Source organism: Talpa occidentalis, unplaced genomic scaffold (assembly GCF_014898055.3).
Source record: "Talpa occidentalis isolate TD23 unplaced genomic scaffold, MPIMG_talOcc4v2.1 talOcc4.15, whole genome shotgun sequence".
Taxonomy (NCBI): Eukaryota; Metazoa; Chordata; class Mammalia; order Eulipotyphla; family Talpidae; genus Talpa; species Talpa occidentalis.
Window position 1 is genome coordinate 30041724 of NW_023601543.1, and position 20867 is coordinate 30062590.

Below are 20867 nucleotides of genomic sequence, written 5' to 3' on the forward strand. Positions count from 1 at the left end.
TCAAAAGATGAATGGACTAAGAAAATGGGATGTGACACACACACACACACATACATACACACACACACACAGAGACATATCATGTATATGGAATCTTTAAAAAGCCAAATTCATAGAAACAGTATAAAAGTGGTTGTCAGTGGTTGGGGGATGGGGGACATAGGGATAGAGGATATTAAATAGAAATAGAGGATATTAAAAGAGTAAAAACTTTCAGCTATAGGATGAATACAGTCTGAATACCCAATGTATAATACTGTGAGTATAGTTTGATCACACTGTATTGCATACATGAAAGTTACTTCGAGAGGGTAGAACTTAAATGTTCTCACCAAAATGCAAAAGGTAAATATGTGAGGTAATGGATGCTTTCATTTACTCAATAGGGGGGGAATCCTTTCATTATGTATGCATTCAAAAAACCATTATGTTCTTCACTTTAAATCTCATATAATTTTGTCACTTATGCATCAATAAAGCTAAAGTATTTTAAAGAGGAAAGCGATAGGTAGTAGTATTTAATATAGAAAAGCCTGAGAGGACTAGGTAATATTTAAGCAGAGACATGTAAGAAAAGAGGTAGTGAGTCATGGGAACAGCTGGGGGAAGAATGTTCCAGGCAGAGGAAATAGCAAGGGCAAAGATCATGAACCAGGACTGTGCTTGGTGAACAAGAGAAATAGCAAGGAGACTAGTGTATGCTACATTTGAGGCAGATCATGCTAGAAAATGAGATCGGGAATGACAGCAGATTGTGTCATGTCTTGTAGACCATGGCGAGGATCTGGGATTTCATTCTAAGTATAAGGGTGAGGGCTCTATAATGGGAGCATTCAGATCAGGGTCATGTATGATCTGACTTACATATTAAAGGATCATTAGAGCTCCTGTGATAACAGACTGTATGGGGACACAGAGGAACCAGGAAAACTGGTTAGGAGGCCACTGCAGTGAGGCTCACTGATGCTGGTGGCACAAAGCAGAGTGGCAGCAGTGAAGCAGCGGCAAGTGGCCAGAGTCTGGATATATATTAAAGATAGACTCATGGGACTTGCTGGAATTAGATATAGTGTGAATACAGAAAAGGTCAAGGATGACTCTAAGGATTTTTGCCTAAACACCTAGAAGAAAGGTGATAGAGATGAAGAAGGTGACTGGATTATCAGGTCTATAGGAAGAAGAAATTAGGAATCATGTTTGGTACAAGTGAAGCTTGATATGCTTACTAGATATGTCTACCAGTGGAGTTTCTGAATAGTTGTTGAATAGAAAGTTATGTATACAACTCTGGAGTTGAGGTGAGAAGACCGGGCTAGGGATATACACTTGTGAGTTGTCAGCATATATATGGTAAGCAAAACCATAAGATGAAGGGGCCTTCCCGGTGGCGCAGGGGTTAAAGTCTCAGTGTGATCAAGCTATCAGCAGCCACTGCAGCATGAGTTCAATCCCTGGCCAGAGAGCTAACCCACATGGTGCAGCAGACCTCTCCTGTCTTGCCTTCAGCAATGTATTTCAGTAGATCCACCTGTTCTGCTCCCCACTCTGTCTCTGGTGAATCCTCTCACTGCCCCGCACCTCTGGCCTACACCCCAGTTCTTGTTTGCATAAATAAATAAAAATAAATCTTAAAAAACAAACAAATCATGAGATGGAAAGAAATGATTTAGGGAGTGACTGAAAAGAGGGCACTTGAACCATAGAGAATGCTACTATTTAGAGATGAGAAAGATGAGTCAATAGTATCAGTTATTCATAATTTAGACATGTTTTGCAGAATTCATGGGAAGCAGTAGTTTTATAGTTATGTCTTAGTTTCTAGTGTTAGATCACTAGAAATTTTGTGTTGTTGGTGGTTGCTTTCATTATTAAATATCAAATAAGGGTATTTTTATCGCCACTGACTGAATGTTAGGATGCTTCCTCCCTCAATATTTCCCTTCACAGCAGGTTAAATTATAACACTACATCTCTTTTTTGCATTTTTGTATTGAATTTTTAATGTCTGTCTTTCTTTGCACTCTCACAGTCCTGGAGATTATAAACTCTAGGATTGGGGATATTTATTTTATTCCACACCTATTCTCTAGTACCCAGCACAATGATTGTTGTATATGATCCTCAACAATAAAGGAGAACTTTATTCATTCATTAGCCAGAATGTGTTCTAAGTTCCTGTTAGTCGCCAGATACTGCCCCAAGTTGCTGAGAATAGAGGTGCAGTAGACATAAATAAGAGATGGAATGGAACCGTGATCCTTGCCACAAGGTCATGATCATTATCTGTCCTTCACCTAGATGGACTAAGAGGTTGAAAAGTACATAGAAGTTATCCAAGTTCCAAATGATAATGAACAATTTGAACTTGGTAGATTTCATACTATATCTTTATTATTTGAACTGCAAAGTGATGCTACAATGCAGATAACATTGGCCGTATTTTTAGATGATGAAATTGAGTTTAAGGGAGTCTGATTAGATAAGTTAGTTCTACTAAACCTGGTAGCTGAATATGTGGCTGAACCAGGGTCTCCTGTATCTGGGTGTCCTGACTTCACTTTCTATATCAAGACACGTTTGTATTTATTTATTTATTTGTTTTTATAGATTCATTTATTTATTTATACAAGCACTGGGTACAGTCAGAGGCGCGGGAGGGTGAGAGAATTCACCAGAGCCAGAGCGGGGAGCAGAACAGGCAGGCTGAAGAAATACACTGCTGAGGGGAGCAGCGGGCGGCAGGAGAGGTCTGTGTGCCATGTGGGACCCTCACCAGGTGGCCCGGGATTGAATCAGCCTTGCAGAGGCTGTCGGCAGCTTTGCAGCCCAGCACTCAACCGCTGTGCCACCGGGGAGGCCCAAGACACGTTTGTATTTAAACACTCATTCTAAGATGGAATCAAGCTCATCAGATTAAGAAATGGTGCTAGTGAGAGAAAAAGATTATTCTCAGAATTATAACATTTCCCTGCTTCTCCCAGAAGCAGCTCAAGGTCAAGTATTAGGACTGACTGGAAAATAGAAATTCCATCTTGGCTCGGAGGTACAACTAGTGACCTTGCTGATTCAGTCTGTTCTACTGCTCTATAGCTCAGACAACAAGAACACTGATTGAGAACATTTGTTCTGCTACATTTACAAAACCTTTGCCAGATGCACATATATACAAATTATTTACCCTTTTTCAGTAATCAAAATTTGTGGCAGGATAGGAGCCAATCTCAGAAGCTCCTCCAGTGCTGAGATTGTTGTTCCCATGTCTGCTTTTATCTCTTTTATTTGTAAATTTTGTGTTTCTTTTCTTTGCCCATTATATATGTTTTCCAATTATATATGTTTTCCACCCCATCTGGAACCAAAACTAGAGAGGGAACTCCATAAATGCCAAATTATTTCAAAATATATGCCTGCTAAAGGGCTCTTGCCATCAGATGATATGAAATACTGTTTATACACTTTATTATAACAATTAGAAGAGTATTATATGACACCATTCATTATTTCATTTATATTTTAGTGAGGGCATTAAAACGTGACATTGTTTCTCATTCTGCAATAAAATCCTTAGTATTTCATTTGAGCAATATAAGATATAAGCAGATGAAATATAGAGAGGATTTTGAATGTCAATACCTATCAAATTTTATGTAACACATATAACCAAGGTACATTGTATCTCACTTGATTTAATACAGACCAATATTTCATTTTATTTATCCTTTTCCTAAAGTTATGGAAGATCATAGGCATTTTATGCTAATGTCCACAGCAAGAGAGATACCTTTTCTTAAAAAGAATGTTTAATAGAAGTTTACGCTAAGTGACAAAATAAGTCCAGGGCACATGTCTAACTTCAATAGTTAGTTGATAGCTAAACAAATCATAGTAATAGTTATACAAATAAATACCCTTTTTACGCAGCAGTACACTGGCATGTTTCCGTCCATTTCGGTTTTCCACATGGCAGGTATAATTTGCCAGGTCAGCTTCCACCACTGAATCAAATATGAGTGTCAACTCAACTTCCTTTTCTCCAAGATGCTCTTTGAGGAGTCTGAAACAAAGACAGTAATTTTTACTGAATTGCTTTGATTTGGAAAGAGCTACCATGCAAAGCCTGCAGGCGGCTGTGTAGCTCACACAGGTCTCCAGTAGGCATGGGGAGGTCAGGCTGGTTGTATGTGTGGGACCTGCAACAATAAAACACAAAAAGTGGCTCTTGGTTGGAAGATCCAATGGGAAGGAAATAAGTGAAGAATTCCCTAAGCAAACTAGATTTTTCACCATACAAAGAACGGGAAAATGAAGAGTGAAGGGGAAAAAACCTACAGGAGTATGGGGTCATGTTAGAGTTTTAACAGGGGAAAAAAGTTAAGGGAATGGGCCTTGAAAATGGTCACCAGCATGGACGTAAGTTAGGGGTGGTAGTGGCCCTGGATCCCCAAAATGCGGTGAAGAGGGTCTATGCTTCTTCTTGTGTTGAATGCAGTCATGAACCCCATGCCCTAATCCCCTCACGATCTTAGCACCCACCCCATGACTCTGCTTTCTCCTGACACTGCTCCCTATTTGTGTTTCTCTTCTCCCCCACCCTGCATAGGAGAAATCCCTGCCCGATGTGACATTTTCTCATATTGCTTTCTCAAGTGAAGCTGCAAAGGGTATTGAATGGCCAAGTGTTCACAGAGTTGCTGAGTTGCCAGGAACCTTTCCTGAGGAGTGTGCCTCCTGTTTCTTTGGAGAATTATATTCTCACCAATGTTCACTTGCCTTCTGGGTGAGGTGAAATTGGGTGACCTGTTGACTTTTAGTTTTCTGTATCCTGCTTTTTACCAAAGAAGGAGCAAATTGCAAGTCCACACAGTGGGAATTCTGCCATTAAGTTCTGAGGTGAGGTTCTTTAAACACATATATTTGCAAGCATGAAATACTTTAAATGGAAAATTGGGGCACTGGAAGTGATCCTTATTTTTTTTTTTTTAGACATCTGGGTATGAATGCAGAGAAGTACTTTCTGATTTAGTGGCATTTAGTACAAAGCTGTAAAAGACAACTAGGCTCAAGGAAAACAGAGGGTCTCCTCTTATAAGTTCAAGCTAAATTCTACCAAAGTCATTAACTCAATAGCAGTTTAATTTAATTCATCCTTAGTTTTTAAGAGTACCTACTATATTACCTTAACTTTCTTGAAAGGGAAAAATAGATTAAAATGACTTAAAATTAAATATCCCCATGTACATGCAAAGGACTATTATTAAACATCATTTCATTATCCAAAGATAGATTGTTTATATTGTGGCTCCTCCAAAAATATTTGTATTTACATTTATTGATATTTAAAACTGGCCTGGCTTAATCTCTTCTGGCTCCTCTTTGAGAGAAGGAAAGGCTTAAAGTTGGGACGGTGGAAGAGATTTCCCAAACTGGAATCTGTAGCTCAGATTACATTCCAAATAGACATGGTTTTAAAAGTAACCTGTTTCTGTCCCCTTCCAATAATATACATATCAGAGAGTTGATGATACTTGCACTTGAAACTTGAGTAAGTCTCCTTCTGTTGCCATTTACATTTATGTATCATCACTGAAAACAGACAAATGTAAGAATTAACCACACTTTACCAGTAGTCTGTCTATTAATTTTATTTTCCTGGATAAAGTTGTAGTTTTCCTTTCTTTTCTTCCACCATATACCTAACCAAGGAAAAAATGGGAATTTACTGTTTTTATGGTTTATGGTGAATTTTACTCTCTCCATTTTTTTCTCTGCCATGGGTAAATCCCACTACACTCGATCCTTTTAGTTTTGTATAACCCACTATGGAAGAACCCCCTTTAGTGCCAGAAGCTGCATAAGCCCCACAAATCAAGTTTAATTTAAAGCTTCATGCATAGGGCAGCCATAGCCTTTGCCAGGCATGGGACAGAAAGCTGATCCTGTCCCTCCAGACCAAATCTTTCCCTCTTTATTTCTAATGCAGTTTCCAAAAACAGCTCCTCACAGGCTGCAGAAGGAATCTGGAGAGAGGACTTGAAAAATGATCTGTCTATTAATATATATGAGGTGTCTTAATTATCAGCTCTTAAAAATCTAGAGGTGACTTGCTTTCTTGAAATAAAGAGCAACTTGGTGTTTATGTCTACAAATCATTCTGCAGAGCAGTCACAATTCCCTAGCAAATGCTGATATATAACAGTCTATCAATGATTCTTTGTCAATTCTCTAATAAGTGCCCAGCTATGGGCTAGATATTTAGTGTAAGAAAAATATAAGCATTAAAATACCTGCTCCCAGGAAGCATTAAAATTTAAATAAGGAGACAAGCTCTCCATAGTAGAAAAATTATAGAAAGAATGAGGTGAAGCAGGATGGTACAGTCACATTTCTAACAGGATTTCAGGGAAAGGAGAGACTATTTTGACTAAATTAGCTATAAAAGGCTTGAAAAAACTTTGTCTAGAAAAAAAAAAGGAGTTTTCCAGGAGGGGAGATAGGGACAGGTATTTGCAGAATGTGCGAGGAGACTGAAAGATCTGGCTTGGAATGGAGGCTACAAATGAGGGGATCCTGAGATACACTTCAAATAACTTCAGAAGTATCTTATTCTAAGGATTAATATTATATGTATCGATACTGTATGAATCTGACTAATTGAGAGGTGGGACAATAGAGATGGAGTGATTTCCCAGAGGAAGGAGTACTGGGGTGCATAGAGGTGAGTGTATGTCAGCTAATGGTTGAGCAGATGTCATAATCCAGGTGAATAAAGTTAAAATCCCTGCTTATCTGCAGGACAGCTGTGGAGGACATAAGACCAGCTAAGCAACTGGAAAAATGGGGATCTCATCACAGGCATATACACACACCCATCCACTCACCCTTTCAAGTGACCCTAAATCAGGCTATCAGGTTCTGAAGCTGCTTCCAGGTGGAAGTGGAAGCCCTCTTTCAAAGATACCTTCTGCCTTCCTAAAGTCTCATCAATTCCAGTCCCACAGAAGGAAATACATATAGTGAATGTGAATGATTATTTACCAAATCTGAGCAACATCTTTGGGAAACAAGAAACAGTAATAAAAAAGGGTAGATAGTATGCTCTTTGTTTTCTTTAAAGGACAGTCATTTTCATTCTTCTTAGGCTTATTTTGTAGAAAATATCTGTAGTGATTTTAGAATGACAGTATCTGCAATACTGCAGTAATATAAAGAGATTCAACATGTCAATTATTCACAGAAAGTTCTAAAATAAAATAGAAAGAATGTATACTATTCAGAAAAAAATGATTGAGTGACTTGAATTGTCAATTAAAACGCAACCACTTGTCATTGATAACAGACATACCAGGCAAGGATAGATTAAAACCTGGCTGTGCCTCATAGGCCAAGCCCAAATTAAAACTAACAGGATGCCCCGAAAACACCTCTAAACTCAGTACCAATATAGGAGCTGAAATAAAACAATCTGTGATTCTTTGGGTTCCAAAGTTTTCTCCAGATTTTGATATCTAGTACAAAAATCTCTGCCTGTAGAAGCAGTATTGCTCTCCCATACAAAGGAAGTTTCAGATTCTGCAGCTCTTATGCTGGGTCACCACCAGCATAAGAGTTTATAACCTTCCCCTCTTACTGCCAAATGATTGGATGATTATCTTGTTGTAATGTGCTCTCCCAAATAAAATCATATTGTGGTTTGTACATATAATTGACTTGAGTTATAAGTGAAAATTCTCTACTCCGGTAGAAGTTAGCACTTTTGAGATCCAAACCTTATATTGCAACATTGAAGGCAAGTTATATGTAACAGTGAACACTGGCAATAATAACAATGATACTAATAATAATACAATAAAAACAATAAACCTAGGTGACAGAAGTCGGCAATTTCAAAAGCTTTTATTTAAAACCTTTTTTTAAAAACCTATTATTAAAAAAACAGTAACAGCAGAGTTTGGAAGTTGTCACTCTCATCCTTACAACAAGAAAAAAGCTGAACAAAGTGAAAATCAATTAACTCTTCTTAGATTCACCTGAAGATTTAGGTTGCAGGGCAAACTCCTGCCCCCATATTTGTGTTAGTGAGAATCACATTGTACTAGGAGCAGAAAAACCAGAGCAGGAACCAGGAACTACTTGGATTTAATGAAACTAGCCTACCTGAGGGAAGGGAACTACCTAAATTCCTGCACCCTCAGTCTTTGCAGTCTCTTCTAAAAAGGGGAGGACAGATAAAAAAGTACTTGTGAACATCATAGCTCAGAGGAACAGAAGACTGAGACTTCGTCATAGGATTATAGAATGTTTATCACCACATCGATCAGTCTCCTGTAGGATAACAAAGGTATTTAGCAGAAAAAACTGCACAGCTCAGACCCTATTTAAGAAGCAGTCTTTCGGAAAACTCAAAGAAAACAGTAGAGATAAGCAAATAGATTATAGGAAATTTTAGCCTCTTAGACCTACAATTACAGAAAAAAGCATACAAAGTCTAACTCCTAGCCACATGAAGATAAAATTTCACACTGAAAACTTGTTTAATTTCTTTTATGTGATATGTGGCTTTGAACAATAACAATAAAATTATAAGGTATGTTATAAAGAAAACAAAAGCGTCTGAGGAGATAAAGCTGGCTTCAGAATGATTTTCAGATATGGCATAAATTTTGAAGTTACCAGACTGAGAATATAAAATAACTATGATAGATATATTAAGGACTGTAAAGGAAAAAATGAAATACATACATCAGCAGGTGAGTAATGAAACCAGAGATGAAAAGTGTAAGAAATGCTAATAATCAAAAAATTGTAACATAAATAATGTCTTTCATGGGCTCAACTGTAGACTGAACACAGTCCAAGAGAGAATCTTTGATCTTAAAGGTATGTCAATAGAAATCCTTGAAATGCAAAGAGTAAAAAGCAGGAAAAATAACACAAGAAAATATTGAATACCTAATAAATGTTTACAAAAGGAATAACATGCATGTAATGGAAATACAAAAAGAAGGAGAACGAGAAAAGGGAAAGGTAAGAACTTTTGAAGTACTAATAGCTGAGAATTTCCCAAAGTTGATGACAGACACTATTCCACAGATCCAAAACTTGTTATCATCAGAAAGGCAAACGAACAATTCTTAGTTATTGAGGATGTGGAGAAAACAGAACCCTTGTACACTATTGGTGCAACCACTATAAAAACATGCAGAGGGTCCTAAAATTATTAAAGATAAAACTGCCACATGTTCCAGCAATTCTACTTCTTGGTATATATCCAAAGGAAATAAAATCAGGATCAAAAAGAGATTATTGCACTCTCTTGTTCATTTCAGCATGATTCACAGTCGTTACGATCTGGAAACAACCTAAGTTGTTTGGACAAAGAAAATATAGTTTATATACAATGGATTATTATTCAACCTTTAAAAAGAAGGATATCTTGCCATTCTGTGAAAACATAGAAGAACCTGGAGGATATTATGATAAGTGAAATAAGTCAGATGGAGAATGAAAAACACGGTATATTGTTTACATATGTAATCTAAAAGGTCTAATTCATACAAATAGGGAATTGACTGGTGGTTACCAGGAGCAGAGGGTGGAAGAGACTGGGAGATATTGGTCAAAAGGTACAAACTTACAGTTATAAGATTAATAAATTATGGAGATACAATGTACAGATTGTGACTATAGTTATATTTGAAATGTGCTAGAAGAATAGATCTCAAGTGTTCTCATCACTCATACACACAAAATGTAAGGGTGTAGGGTGATGAATCTGTTAATTAGCTTGATTATAGTAATTATTTCCAATATCTATACATACCAAGACATCACATTACACAACATGAATATATATATATATATATATTATATATATATATTATATATATATAAAATTCTTATTTGTTAAACATACATCAGTAAAGCTGGGAAATTTTTTAATCCCAAAGAAACAGATGAAAGTGATATGATTTTCCCCAAGTGAAATAAAACACCTAATTGTAACATTAATTCATCATAAATGTTCCCTTAAACTAAATTGAGTCTTTCTTTGATGTCTACATGTAATCTTGCACAGTTTCTGGGTCATTATTCTTTGTATGAGTAATCATTGTCCAGGAATGATGACTGAAAAAATGTATTTTTTTCAAAATACCCTATTAATTAAACAAAATATTTCTTTTGGTGTTATTTTCTTTTTTCCCCCATTAAAGCCTTATCAGTCAAAGACCAGATCTGACAAAATCAGATTTATTAACTGTGTGCATTGAGAATGGAACATTCCAGAGGAACTATGGATCAGTGATTACAGGGAGTAAGAAAGCTTCTTTTGTAACATTTGGATTTCCATGGAAAGATTCTGAGGAGGGTCTATAGAAGTCCTGGAGATTTTGGGATTGGTTAGAATTTTTAAGACAGGATCAGGAGATGGGAGGATTGCGTACAAATAAGATGAGGGTGGCTTAGCAAATGGGTATTCCCAGTAATAAAAGAAAATAACAAATCAGGTCTGGGAGGTCACTGGTAAGAAAGCAGTAGCCACTTAAGGGAAGTGGGTATCATTTTGGCATTTTACAACTGCTGTATGACCTTGGAGAAACAGTGTTTTCTGTTAACTTTGTAGCTGGTTTTATCTGTCTGTCCTCCCGGCCTGATTAATAGCAGGGCTGCTTATTCTCATTTCAAACTGTTTCATATTCTTTCAGTCCTGAGCAGGTTTTGACTCTTTCTTGCCACTTTTCAGAGTAATGCTTGCTAGTTGCATTTTGATGAGTTCAATCCAACTTCACTAGAACTGTGAAACAGCTGTCAAAGATCAATACTTTTTTTTGTCTTTAACATTTTTGGGGTAAAGTTATATTTATTAAGGTAATGTTGATTGATATCACAATGTGGTTTAGGGGTGTTAGGTTTATAATAATAAATTTTTTATGTGTAAAATGAATTGATACTATTTATCTCAGATGCTGATCATGAAAATTACATGTAATCTAGGATGCCAAAATGTGCTTGCAATCTACTATGTAGTATAAAATACATGGAGTGAAAATATGAGGAGCAGTGTTACTAGTATTACTAACTATAACTTCTTGTCTAGAGCATTTTATAACTTCTTGTCTAGAGCAGTTTTATATTTCCATTACATGCATGTTATTCCTTTTGTAAATATTTATTAGGTATTCAATATTTTCTTGTGTTATTTTTCCTGCTTTTTACTCTTTGCATTTCTAGTCTATAACTTCTTGTCTAGAGCAGTTTACTATAACTTCTTGTCTCGGAACAATACAAGACACCACACTTGAGACTGGATAGCTAGTGTCTGCTCAGCAGATGAAAAGAGTAACAAATATTTCTTAGGTAGCATTGTAACTATTTTTTGCATAGGTCTAGGTCTAAATCCACTGTGGAAGAGTAATTATAAGTGGGAGAATCAGCCACTCTTCCAAAACCCATCCTTCAGATCAGTGGCAGTGAAGGCTGTGCTAGATAAAACATGCTGTTTAGAAAGTTTACTTTTCCATTGAAGGCTCCTCATGATTTACAAAATCTACATTCTCATCTAAGGAGGATGAGATCGGAACCATTTAAACCAAAAGGAAAGTGACTGGTCAGTTTTCCTTTTTCCAGTGGGATGAGCTGAGAATGGGGGTAAAGAAGAGATGTGGAGGAGGATGAAGGAGGAGGAGAAGGATGGGGTGTGAATACATGTTTTGCTCAATTTTGGGAAGGCCAGAGCAGGTGGGGTGCTTCAAAGCACTGAAAATATATGGTTGAAAGTTATCAAAACAGAGTCCATCATTTTGCCTAGGGCTGCTTGTGACTTCAATAATTTGGTCTATATTTTGTGGACAAACTACATGTTCACAGATTCCATTTATATAAAACATTGGTGAGCTAGTGGGAACTTAATTTTGGTATTTAAGAGATTCACGTTATTTCAAGAATAGTATCCTCTCACACCTTTATCACATTTCCTGCTATGTTAAGAACATTTTATTCATTCAAAGAGAGGATGTTAAGGTAAAGGAATGAAAACAGAAGGCCAGAAAGTGGTGGAAACAGGAGTGATGAAAGCAAAAACAAAGCCTATATTCAACTGTAGCCTTTCAGGAGTTGAAAAGAAATGAAATTATTTGCATTTTTAGGAGCTTGTCTGAAAAATCTTAAGATAAATTGAATATGTTTTCCAGATCAAGAATAATAAAAGATTTTGTAAACTGTTTTATGGTATTGCTGGAGGAAAATACATTAGATATTGATAGAGAGATTTGTAAAGTGAGATTTATAATCGAAAATTAGTCTCCATTGGGGCAAAGCAATTGCATTGAAATTCATGCAGTCTCCTTCTACAATCAGATGCAATTCACAACCTTGCAGGCAAGCTTACAGACTATTATTTCTTGTTTAATAGGATTGGTTCAATTTCTCTGGCATTTTTTATTAGCACTGTGGAATACATACCTCCCTAGTAAATTCTCTCTCTTTTTTTAGTTCCCCAGCCTCTGGTGAGATTAATTAAAAGAAAGTTCTATAAAAGTGTGGAAGTAGATTGGCCTTCCTAGAATGCTGACATCCAAACACAACTCTTTTTTCATGAATTCTCTTATCCCACTTTGCAAGCTGTTAGAATTAAGTTTTAACAGTGTCACACATTGGGAAATCCTGTCCTATTGATGGTTCCACTGGGTCTCCTCCAAATAATTGACTTCTTGGAATGGCATGGTAGAATTTATAGAGAACAATTTGTTACAATGACATTAAAATGGTAGATAAAAATGACCAAAATCGCACAATTGCAGCTTGTACTAGTTCACATAGCAAGTTCCCTTAACATCCCTACAAATGACACATTTTGGGGTTCATAGAAAGGCTATGATGTGGTTGTGTGGGTAAACTGGCAGTTGTGAATGGATACTACATTTGGGTTCAGATTTTTTTAGGGTTCAGTCTCTAAGCAACATCAAAAACTGGGGGTGAATATGCCAATTTCTGCTGAAAGGGAGAGAAAGGGAAATCTTATGCCCACAGTGGAGTTTAAGTGCTTTGGCAATTGGTTTCCGGCTAGGAGATTCAAGGAACCAGGGCAGTTAAAGCAACCCAGAGAGTGAACAAATAACTCCAAAACCCTGTTCAGGATTTGATCAAATGTGAAGGGGAACTGATGGATAAAGAGGTTGTAGTAACTAGTTTGAGAGACATTAGATATTAAATATCTGAGTGGCATTATTTCATCCTCATTGGTAAAAATCCAAGTTTTCTTCCCTCTAGGTACACTGTTGCAAAATCCTCTATTCCTCTGGGGCAATACTAACAGATAAAGTTGGGAACACATACTTCTAGGATCAAGCTGCTGCCCAGGAATGGGAAAATTAGGAAGCAGCAACGTGGTTAGTCCTCCAGCCAGATGCAGTGCCTCTGTGGCTGCTTCTGCACATGTTAACTGCTTAATAGCAATTTCTTTACATTCCCACTTCTTAATTCTATTGGGCAGTGCACTTCTGACATGTGTGTACAACACAAGAACTATGATTCCATTAAAATATGAAGCACATACAATACCCTGAAGGAGAGTTTTGCTTCCGGAAAAAAAAAATTTGTTTCCAGAAATGCTTTTGGAGCGGAATTTCCTACTTAACATCTTTAGCGTTCTGCCATCAGAATTGTTCCCTTTGGAGAAAATGTGTGGGCTAGGAAAAAAATGTAGATCTTCTCTTGGTTGAACTAATGGTATGATTAGCAAATTTTTTGGATAAAACTACCAGATTTGTTCCAATCTGCTATGCTGTGCAAAATTTTTTCCATGCTTTGTTTCAAGGACATTGGCTTTGCAGGCTGAAAGACAGAATCTACTAATAAACTCCTGTGTTCACATAAATGGCTATATCCTGAAGGAATTCCCATACCCGTACAAGCTCCCAAATAGATCACAGATGACACAGTTAATTTTACAAAACAGCTAACTTTGTGTTTATCTTGGCCAGGAATCCTTGCCTTCTTTGCAATTCTCTGAAGGTGCCTCTAGTTAGTGAGCAGGATTCTGTAAAAACTTCAAGATAAATTTTGTTACTTTCCTCCACTACCAATATGAGCTTGCACACTTTCTTTTTTTATTAGAAGTGTCTTGGATCTTTATTTAGAAGTGTGGTAATTTTTTTCCTGTAACTTTTTTTTAAAAGATTTTTTTTAAAGATTTATTTATATATACAAGCACTGGGGTACAGGCCAGAGGCACGGGAGGGTGAGAGAATTCACCAGAGACAGAGCAGGGAGCAGAACAGGCAGAAGGACCGAAATACACTGCTGAGGGGAGCAGCAGGCGAGACAGGAGAGGTCTGCCATGCCACGTGGGAATCTCCCTGGCCGGCAGGGATCGAACCGGTGCTGCAGAGGCTGCGGGCAGCTTCACAGTGCTGCACTCAACCCGCTGCACCACTGGGGAGGCCCAAACTTCTTCTTTTTTATTAAAGTAAAATTGGTTCTGATGATTTAGGGGACTAGATTTATACCTCTTCAGCTGGACATTTTTTACTTACTTATTTTTTCCCTGGGAGTGTTGGAGAGGGTAGAGATAGGGAATGTAACATAGTCAAATAAACAACGACATTTTTTCAAGTCCTGAAAAGTTGACTTCCTATAATACTTAACTGTGTGGTTGACTCATTTTGACTGACTTGTACTGTTTCACAGCACTCTAATCTTTTGCTGCTAGAGAAAAGTAGCAGGGCCTAACATTTCTGTAAAAACACTATACTTTTGGAATACGGTATCAACAAGTTAAATAATCATGGAGAAGAGAAAGGACAGTAGGCAGAAACTAAGGATATTTGAATAAAGTATGAGCTTTAGCTAATAATGTATCTATTACTTGCAACATATGTATCATAGTAACTTAAGATATTAGTAACAGGAAAAGATGCAAATGGGGTATGTAAGACTATTATATATAATATATATATATATAATATATATCAGTCCTTACAGATTGCACACTTTATATTGTGTGGTGTTCTGGTTCCTTAGAAATTCAAAAGAGAAATAGCATATAACCCAGCAATTCCACTCTTAAGTATTTATCGGAAGAATATGAAAACACAAATTTGAAAAGATATATGTACCCCTATGTTCATTGCAGAATTATTCACAATAGCCAAGACATGGAAACAAACTAAATGCCCAGCAATAGATGACTGGATAAAGAAAGTGTGGAATATGTACTCAATAGAATACAACTCAGCTATTAAGAAACATGTCTTTCATGACAACATGGATGGAACATGAGGTGATTATACTATGTGAAATAAGTCAGAAATTGAAAGACAAATACCAAATGGTTTCACAGATATGTAAAATATAACTTAAAAAACACAAAAAAATTAACTCAGAGAAAAATATGGTGGTCACCAGAGGGGAAGGAGAAAGCGGGGTGAGAAGAATGGGTAGTAGAGGGGGTCAATTTCATGAGAGTGACTTGCACTAAAACTGTAGTGGTGGATACAGTGTGGTATATATACATATTAATGTGTGATGCTGTACTCTTGGAAATTATATAGTTTTGTAAACCAATAGTAAATCAATAATTTTATTAAAGAATAGAATGTGTGCAGTTTATAGAATATCAACTATAACCCAATAAAGCTGTTTATTTTTTAAAATCTAGTCAGCAAGAGATAATTATCTTAAGTTCATATAACTAGTATCCTTGATCATGAAACAGCTCAGAACTTTCTGGTAGTGGAACTTTTGCTACTATATACATTGCATACATTGCATCTATCACTTCCCTTTGGGGACCATTTTGTTTCTCTGAAATGTGAGATACATTGATAATGATTGATAATTATTGATAATAATTCTAAATATGTATCTTCTAAAATAAAGAAATTCAGTTGCATTAATTTCATAAATTTTAACTTGAAATTGACTAACAAATTATCAGTAATTGGAAAGCTTAAAGTTTAAGTTATAATTAATATTTCAGAATTATTTATAAGTAGCATATTGACTTTTTCCTCAATATTTGTCTAATTTTTTTATGCCAGGCAATCATTTAGAAGGTTTAAAAAAACTTTATTGACATAATTTATACAGCATACAATTCCTGTATTTAAGCTCTGTTTTTTTAATTATACTTTTTTATTATTCACTGTTTTTTTATTATACTCACAAATATGCACAGTCATCAGTGTAGTCAGTTTTATAACATTTTCATTGCCTCAAGAAGATGCCCCAGACTGCTTAATTGGTAGGATTTTTCTTTGTGTTGATTAAAATGTTCTGGAACTAGATAGTGGTGGTAGTTGTATGACATTGTAAATGACTAAAAGTGAGTTGCACACTTTAATATGGTGCATTTTATGTTATATTGTAGACACCACATTAAAAAAATCCATATACCAGGGGCCTCCCCTGGTGGCGCAGGCGGTTGAGCGCTGCACTGTGTAGCTGTCCGCAGCCTGGGCAGCACCGGTTAGATCACAGCCGGCCTGCAAGGGTCCCACATGGCGCGGCAGACCTCTCCTGTCTCGCCCGCTGCTCCCCTCAGCAGGGTATTTTGTCAGTCTGCCTGTTCTGTTCCCCACTCTGTCTTTGGTGAATCCTCTCACCCTCCCGCGAATCTGGCCTATACCTCAGTTCTTGTATAAATAAATAAAGAAAGAAAGAAAGAAAGAAAAAAATCTTTAAAAAATCCATATACTTTAAGTATCTACCCCTATCTCTCCGTCCCCCTGGTCCTAGCCAACCACCAATCTTCTTCTTTATGCTTCTACTGATTGGCCTTTTCTTAGCATTTCATATTAGTGAAATGATAAAAAATATGCTTTTTTGTCACTGGTTTGTTTCACTAAGAATGTTTCCAAGGTTCACCAATGTTGTAGTGTGCAAGTACTTCATTAATTCATTTTTATGACAGACTAATATTCCACTGCATGAATATGCCACATTTTATTCAGTCATTCATCAGTCAATGGAAATTTGGGTTATTCCCACCATTTTTTCTATTAAGAATAAAGCTGCTATGAACATTTGTATACAAGTTTTTGTGGAGATGCATATTTTGATTTTTCTTGCTTAAATACCCAGGATGGAAATTGCTGATAACTAAGTTTAGACATTTGAAGACCTCCAGACTGCTATCCAAATTGGCTGCAACATTTTAAACTCTCACCATGCATGAGGGTTCTAATTTCTCCATATCCTTGCCAACATTTGTTGTTATGACTTTTTTATCATAGTCATCCTAGTGAGTGTGAGGTGGTATCATGGGATTTTGATTGGTATTTCCTGGTGAATAATGATGCCAGGTACTTTTTCATGTACTATTTCCTAGAAATATGCTCATCTGGTCAATATTTTGCATATGCTCTCAGGCAATTCACAGACACTCAAAGTTATGAGCTCCTAGAGTGGAGTTATTGAGCAGATGCATGAAAAGAAACTGTCATTTTTGCAAATTATAGTTCAGAGTAAATAATATAGAGTATACTTATTTTATAAGAAAAGTGAAAGAACACATTTTAACTTTAGTTGCACTGAAAGATTGAATTGATTTCCACTACACAATTCTCAAAAGGACAGGGGGCAAACAGTCCCAATTTCTATTAGAATGAGAATGATACATTATATATCACCATTTCTGAAGTTAAATGGTAACCCTACAGACTGACTTAGGAAAAACTGCTTATCCCTTACTTGTAAAGTAAGAATGTACTAAATAGGATAAGAAAACCATTAGAACACATGTCTACATCAGGGATGTTTTGGTGTAACAGGAGAGTGAAAAGAATTCTAGTGATGCTCTAACCAGAAAGATCAGTCATTTTCAGGATAAGCATGAGTACTGGGGAAAAATAAACACTATTCAACAAGAGTCAACAGTTATTTGGCAAGTATCAGCTTACTACTGTCACTGTGGCTTCTACCGATGACATATAAAAGTTGTCTATTTTCAAGGAGTAAATGAGCTTTTGTCCAGTGGTATGCAGAGTCACCTATAAAGTTTGGATCTTTGCTGTGACAGGCTGGAGTTACAGTGGCCTAAGATTTGGAAACTCAAAGGAATGTGCTTAGGCAGCTTAGAAGGGGTCACTATACTCCATGGTATAATTCTTAGAACCTGAAAAAACCTCCTTATATTGGATGTTTACACATTTGTATTTCTTAAGGCAGTCAGTCTCATTCTCCACCAAATCAGCTTTTAGAAATGGAATGATTTGGAAATGCAATTAAAATCCTGGACAGAAGCTCTTTTAAGATGTCTTATTGCTTAACTGCAAAGACAGCAAAGAAAAATAAGCAATTCAAGTTCTATACCTTATTTCACCTTCTCTAATGTGACCTGCCAGTTCTTCAATAAACTTGTCCCCTTTCATCCAGTAGATCATTGGCCCGGACTCTCCACTGAATCCAAAGAATGCTTTGCAAGGAATGTTCAGAGGCTTGCCTGAGAATGACAGAGAAAAAGAAATGAGCAAATGGTGCCTGGTTATCACTGGGAGATAGGAAAGGAGCATTTAACATCCAAAGGAAAACTCAGAGGTCACCGATTTTCCACTCATCTTCCAATCATCTTACAACTGTACATGAGAAAAATTTGAAATAGTTATAAGGACTATTAAAATGTTAAAAAATTCAAGATATTATTAAAAATGAGTAAGTAAAGAAAGTTTTTAGAACTGCTTATTTGTGCTGCCTCCTGTCTAGGAACTAATATGAAAGAATCAAATGTGAACTACTGATTATTATTGCCTTGGAAATCTAGAGCACAAGCTAATTTTTGATCAGTGTGAAGACATATAACAGATCATCCACTGTTATTAAGATGGCATAGAGAAATTTATTCTGATGATTGCCTAATCTAGGAAAAATTGGATGATACAATTCAAAGGGAGAATGTTTTAACTACAAAAATATCTATAGAAAGTACATGCAGAGAAAACTCAGTCTAACCATATTTTATATTATTTGTGTCACATAGTATTTAATTCTAGGCAATACTTCAGCACTTTTTATTATACATTTTGGGAGTATAGGTAAAAACTTTATTTAAATTGTAAATTTATCACCAAATATGTAAGCAATTATTTTTTTGCTGGCTCTGACTTTATTTTATTCCTGCAAAGTAGATCGGTAAGAGAGGAATTTTATAGAGAACACAATTCTGACATTTCTGACAAAGGAATTCCCCAACTTATTGACTTATTGGTTTTTTTTTTTTTTTTGTATAATGTGAAATTTCTGCCCTGCTTGGAGCACTAGATAAAACAATTTCAAAAACATTGTTTTTCCTTGTTTAGGGCATGGTGTACATGCTTCCAAAATCACTCTAGCTACTGAAAATTTCTCCATTCTATTCGTAAAGTGATCCAAAACTTGCACATTCCATGACTTTCTGGGACCCTTTTCCCTTAATCACTGTAATTAGCAGATTTGAGGGTCACTTCACAAAGAAATAATTGTAACGGAAGGTAGGACCTACAGGGAAAGTAGAATTTAGGAAAACCTCATAGATATGTAGGTACTGGGTGATAAGCTGGGTTTAAGGCTTAATCATAATAAGTGACTCATTTCCCAGTATTAGTCTTATTATAGCGCAAGCTGATATCTGAGCAAGTTGACATGTTGTGGATCTTTCAGGTCATTGAATTATTGCCCAAATCTTTGATATCAATAGTCTGTCATGTATGTCCAATACAAATGTGAAACAAGGTTATTCATTATTGCTCTGAATATGCGCTTTGTGACATAAGCTTGTGTGCAAGTGAAAGACAGCCTTGTGTAGTGAAAGTGCACTGGACTAAAAGTTAGGAGACTTGGATCCTAATTTTAGATCTGTCATAAGAAGCAAACCATCTGGTCCTGAGCAGATTACCTTTTATAAACTGATTTGTTATCTACATAATAAGGATGATAATACTTGGGAAGTTCAGGTAAGAAAATGTCCACATAAGTTCTGGTGAACTCAAAGTCCCATCCAAGTTTAGCTTGGTAGTGTTTTCCTCCTGAAGCTTGGTCATTCAAATTTGAGGCATAATCTTAGGTGGATAGTGAGACAGATAAATGTTCACTTTGACCCTGTCAATCTCATACTCTTCTTTTATTTATGAGCTTTTTGGGGGTAATAGCTGCTCTTATCAGTGTTCTATAAATATTTCCTGGATTCTAGAGGAGACGTCATTTATCTAAGCAGGCCCCGAGTTCTTTAAATTTGAACATAGTCTTTTCTATGTTTTACTATTTTTCTTTCCCATGAAAAGGAAGGCATTAAGGAATGTCAAGCCAGATGGCAGAAGATCCAGAGACTGTGATAAACATTATTATAAGAGTTTGCAATTGCTAAAATTACCAGCATATACATTCATACATATAAATCCTAATTGTCATTCCTTTGGGCTATGTTGAAAGAATATATCAAGTAATATACCTTTTAGCAATTCCTAGCATGTGGGTGCCAACGTGTGGTTTGATTATAATGGAGAAAGACAATTACAGTAATGTGCAAAACAGGGGCCTCCTTGAGGTAGTCCAACCTACCTATTGGCACTACACAATGGATGCTGACTATGGCAGTCATTTCTCCTGGGAATGTTTTCATTCTTGCATCAGACAGGTGTTGGAAAGGAAATGTAAGAGACAGTATTTCAACAGTCTAGTTTCTACAAACACTGAATAAATATTCTGAAGCCTTTTGTCAATGGTCAAAACAGGAAAGTTGCCCAACCAGTCGTAGTAATACTCTGAGGAGAATCCCAAAATGATCAGCACCCATGCCACACACATGGAGTCTCAATGTGTGCCAGGGACTGGGTGCCTTCCTTTCTAAATGGCATTGGAGTGATCTCTGCATTGATTGGGCAAATAACCTCAAAGAT

The 20867-nt window shown here is 36.4% G+C and overlaps 1 protein-coding gene across 2 annotated transcripts in view; it reads right to left on the reverse strand.

Moving 5' to 3' along the window:
* Window positions 1-20867, reverse strand: part of IL1RAPL2 (interleukin 1 receptor accessory protein like 2) — a 972543-nt gene that overhangs the window by 25822 nt on the left and 925854 nt on the right. For both annotated transcript variants that reach the window (XM_037512149.2, XM_054695626.1), the window contains exons 6-7: window positions 18310-18439; window positions 3909-4054 (exon numbers count right to left, since the gene is read on the reverse strand). In XM_037512149.2, the coding sequence (XP_037368046.2) occupies window positions 3909-4054; window positions 18310-18439 (276 nt within the window). The remainder of the gene's footprint in view (window positions 1-3908; window positions 4055-18309; window positions 18440-20867) is intronic.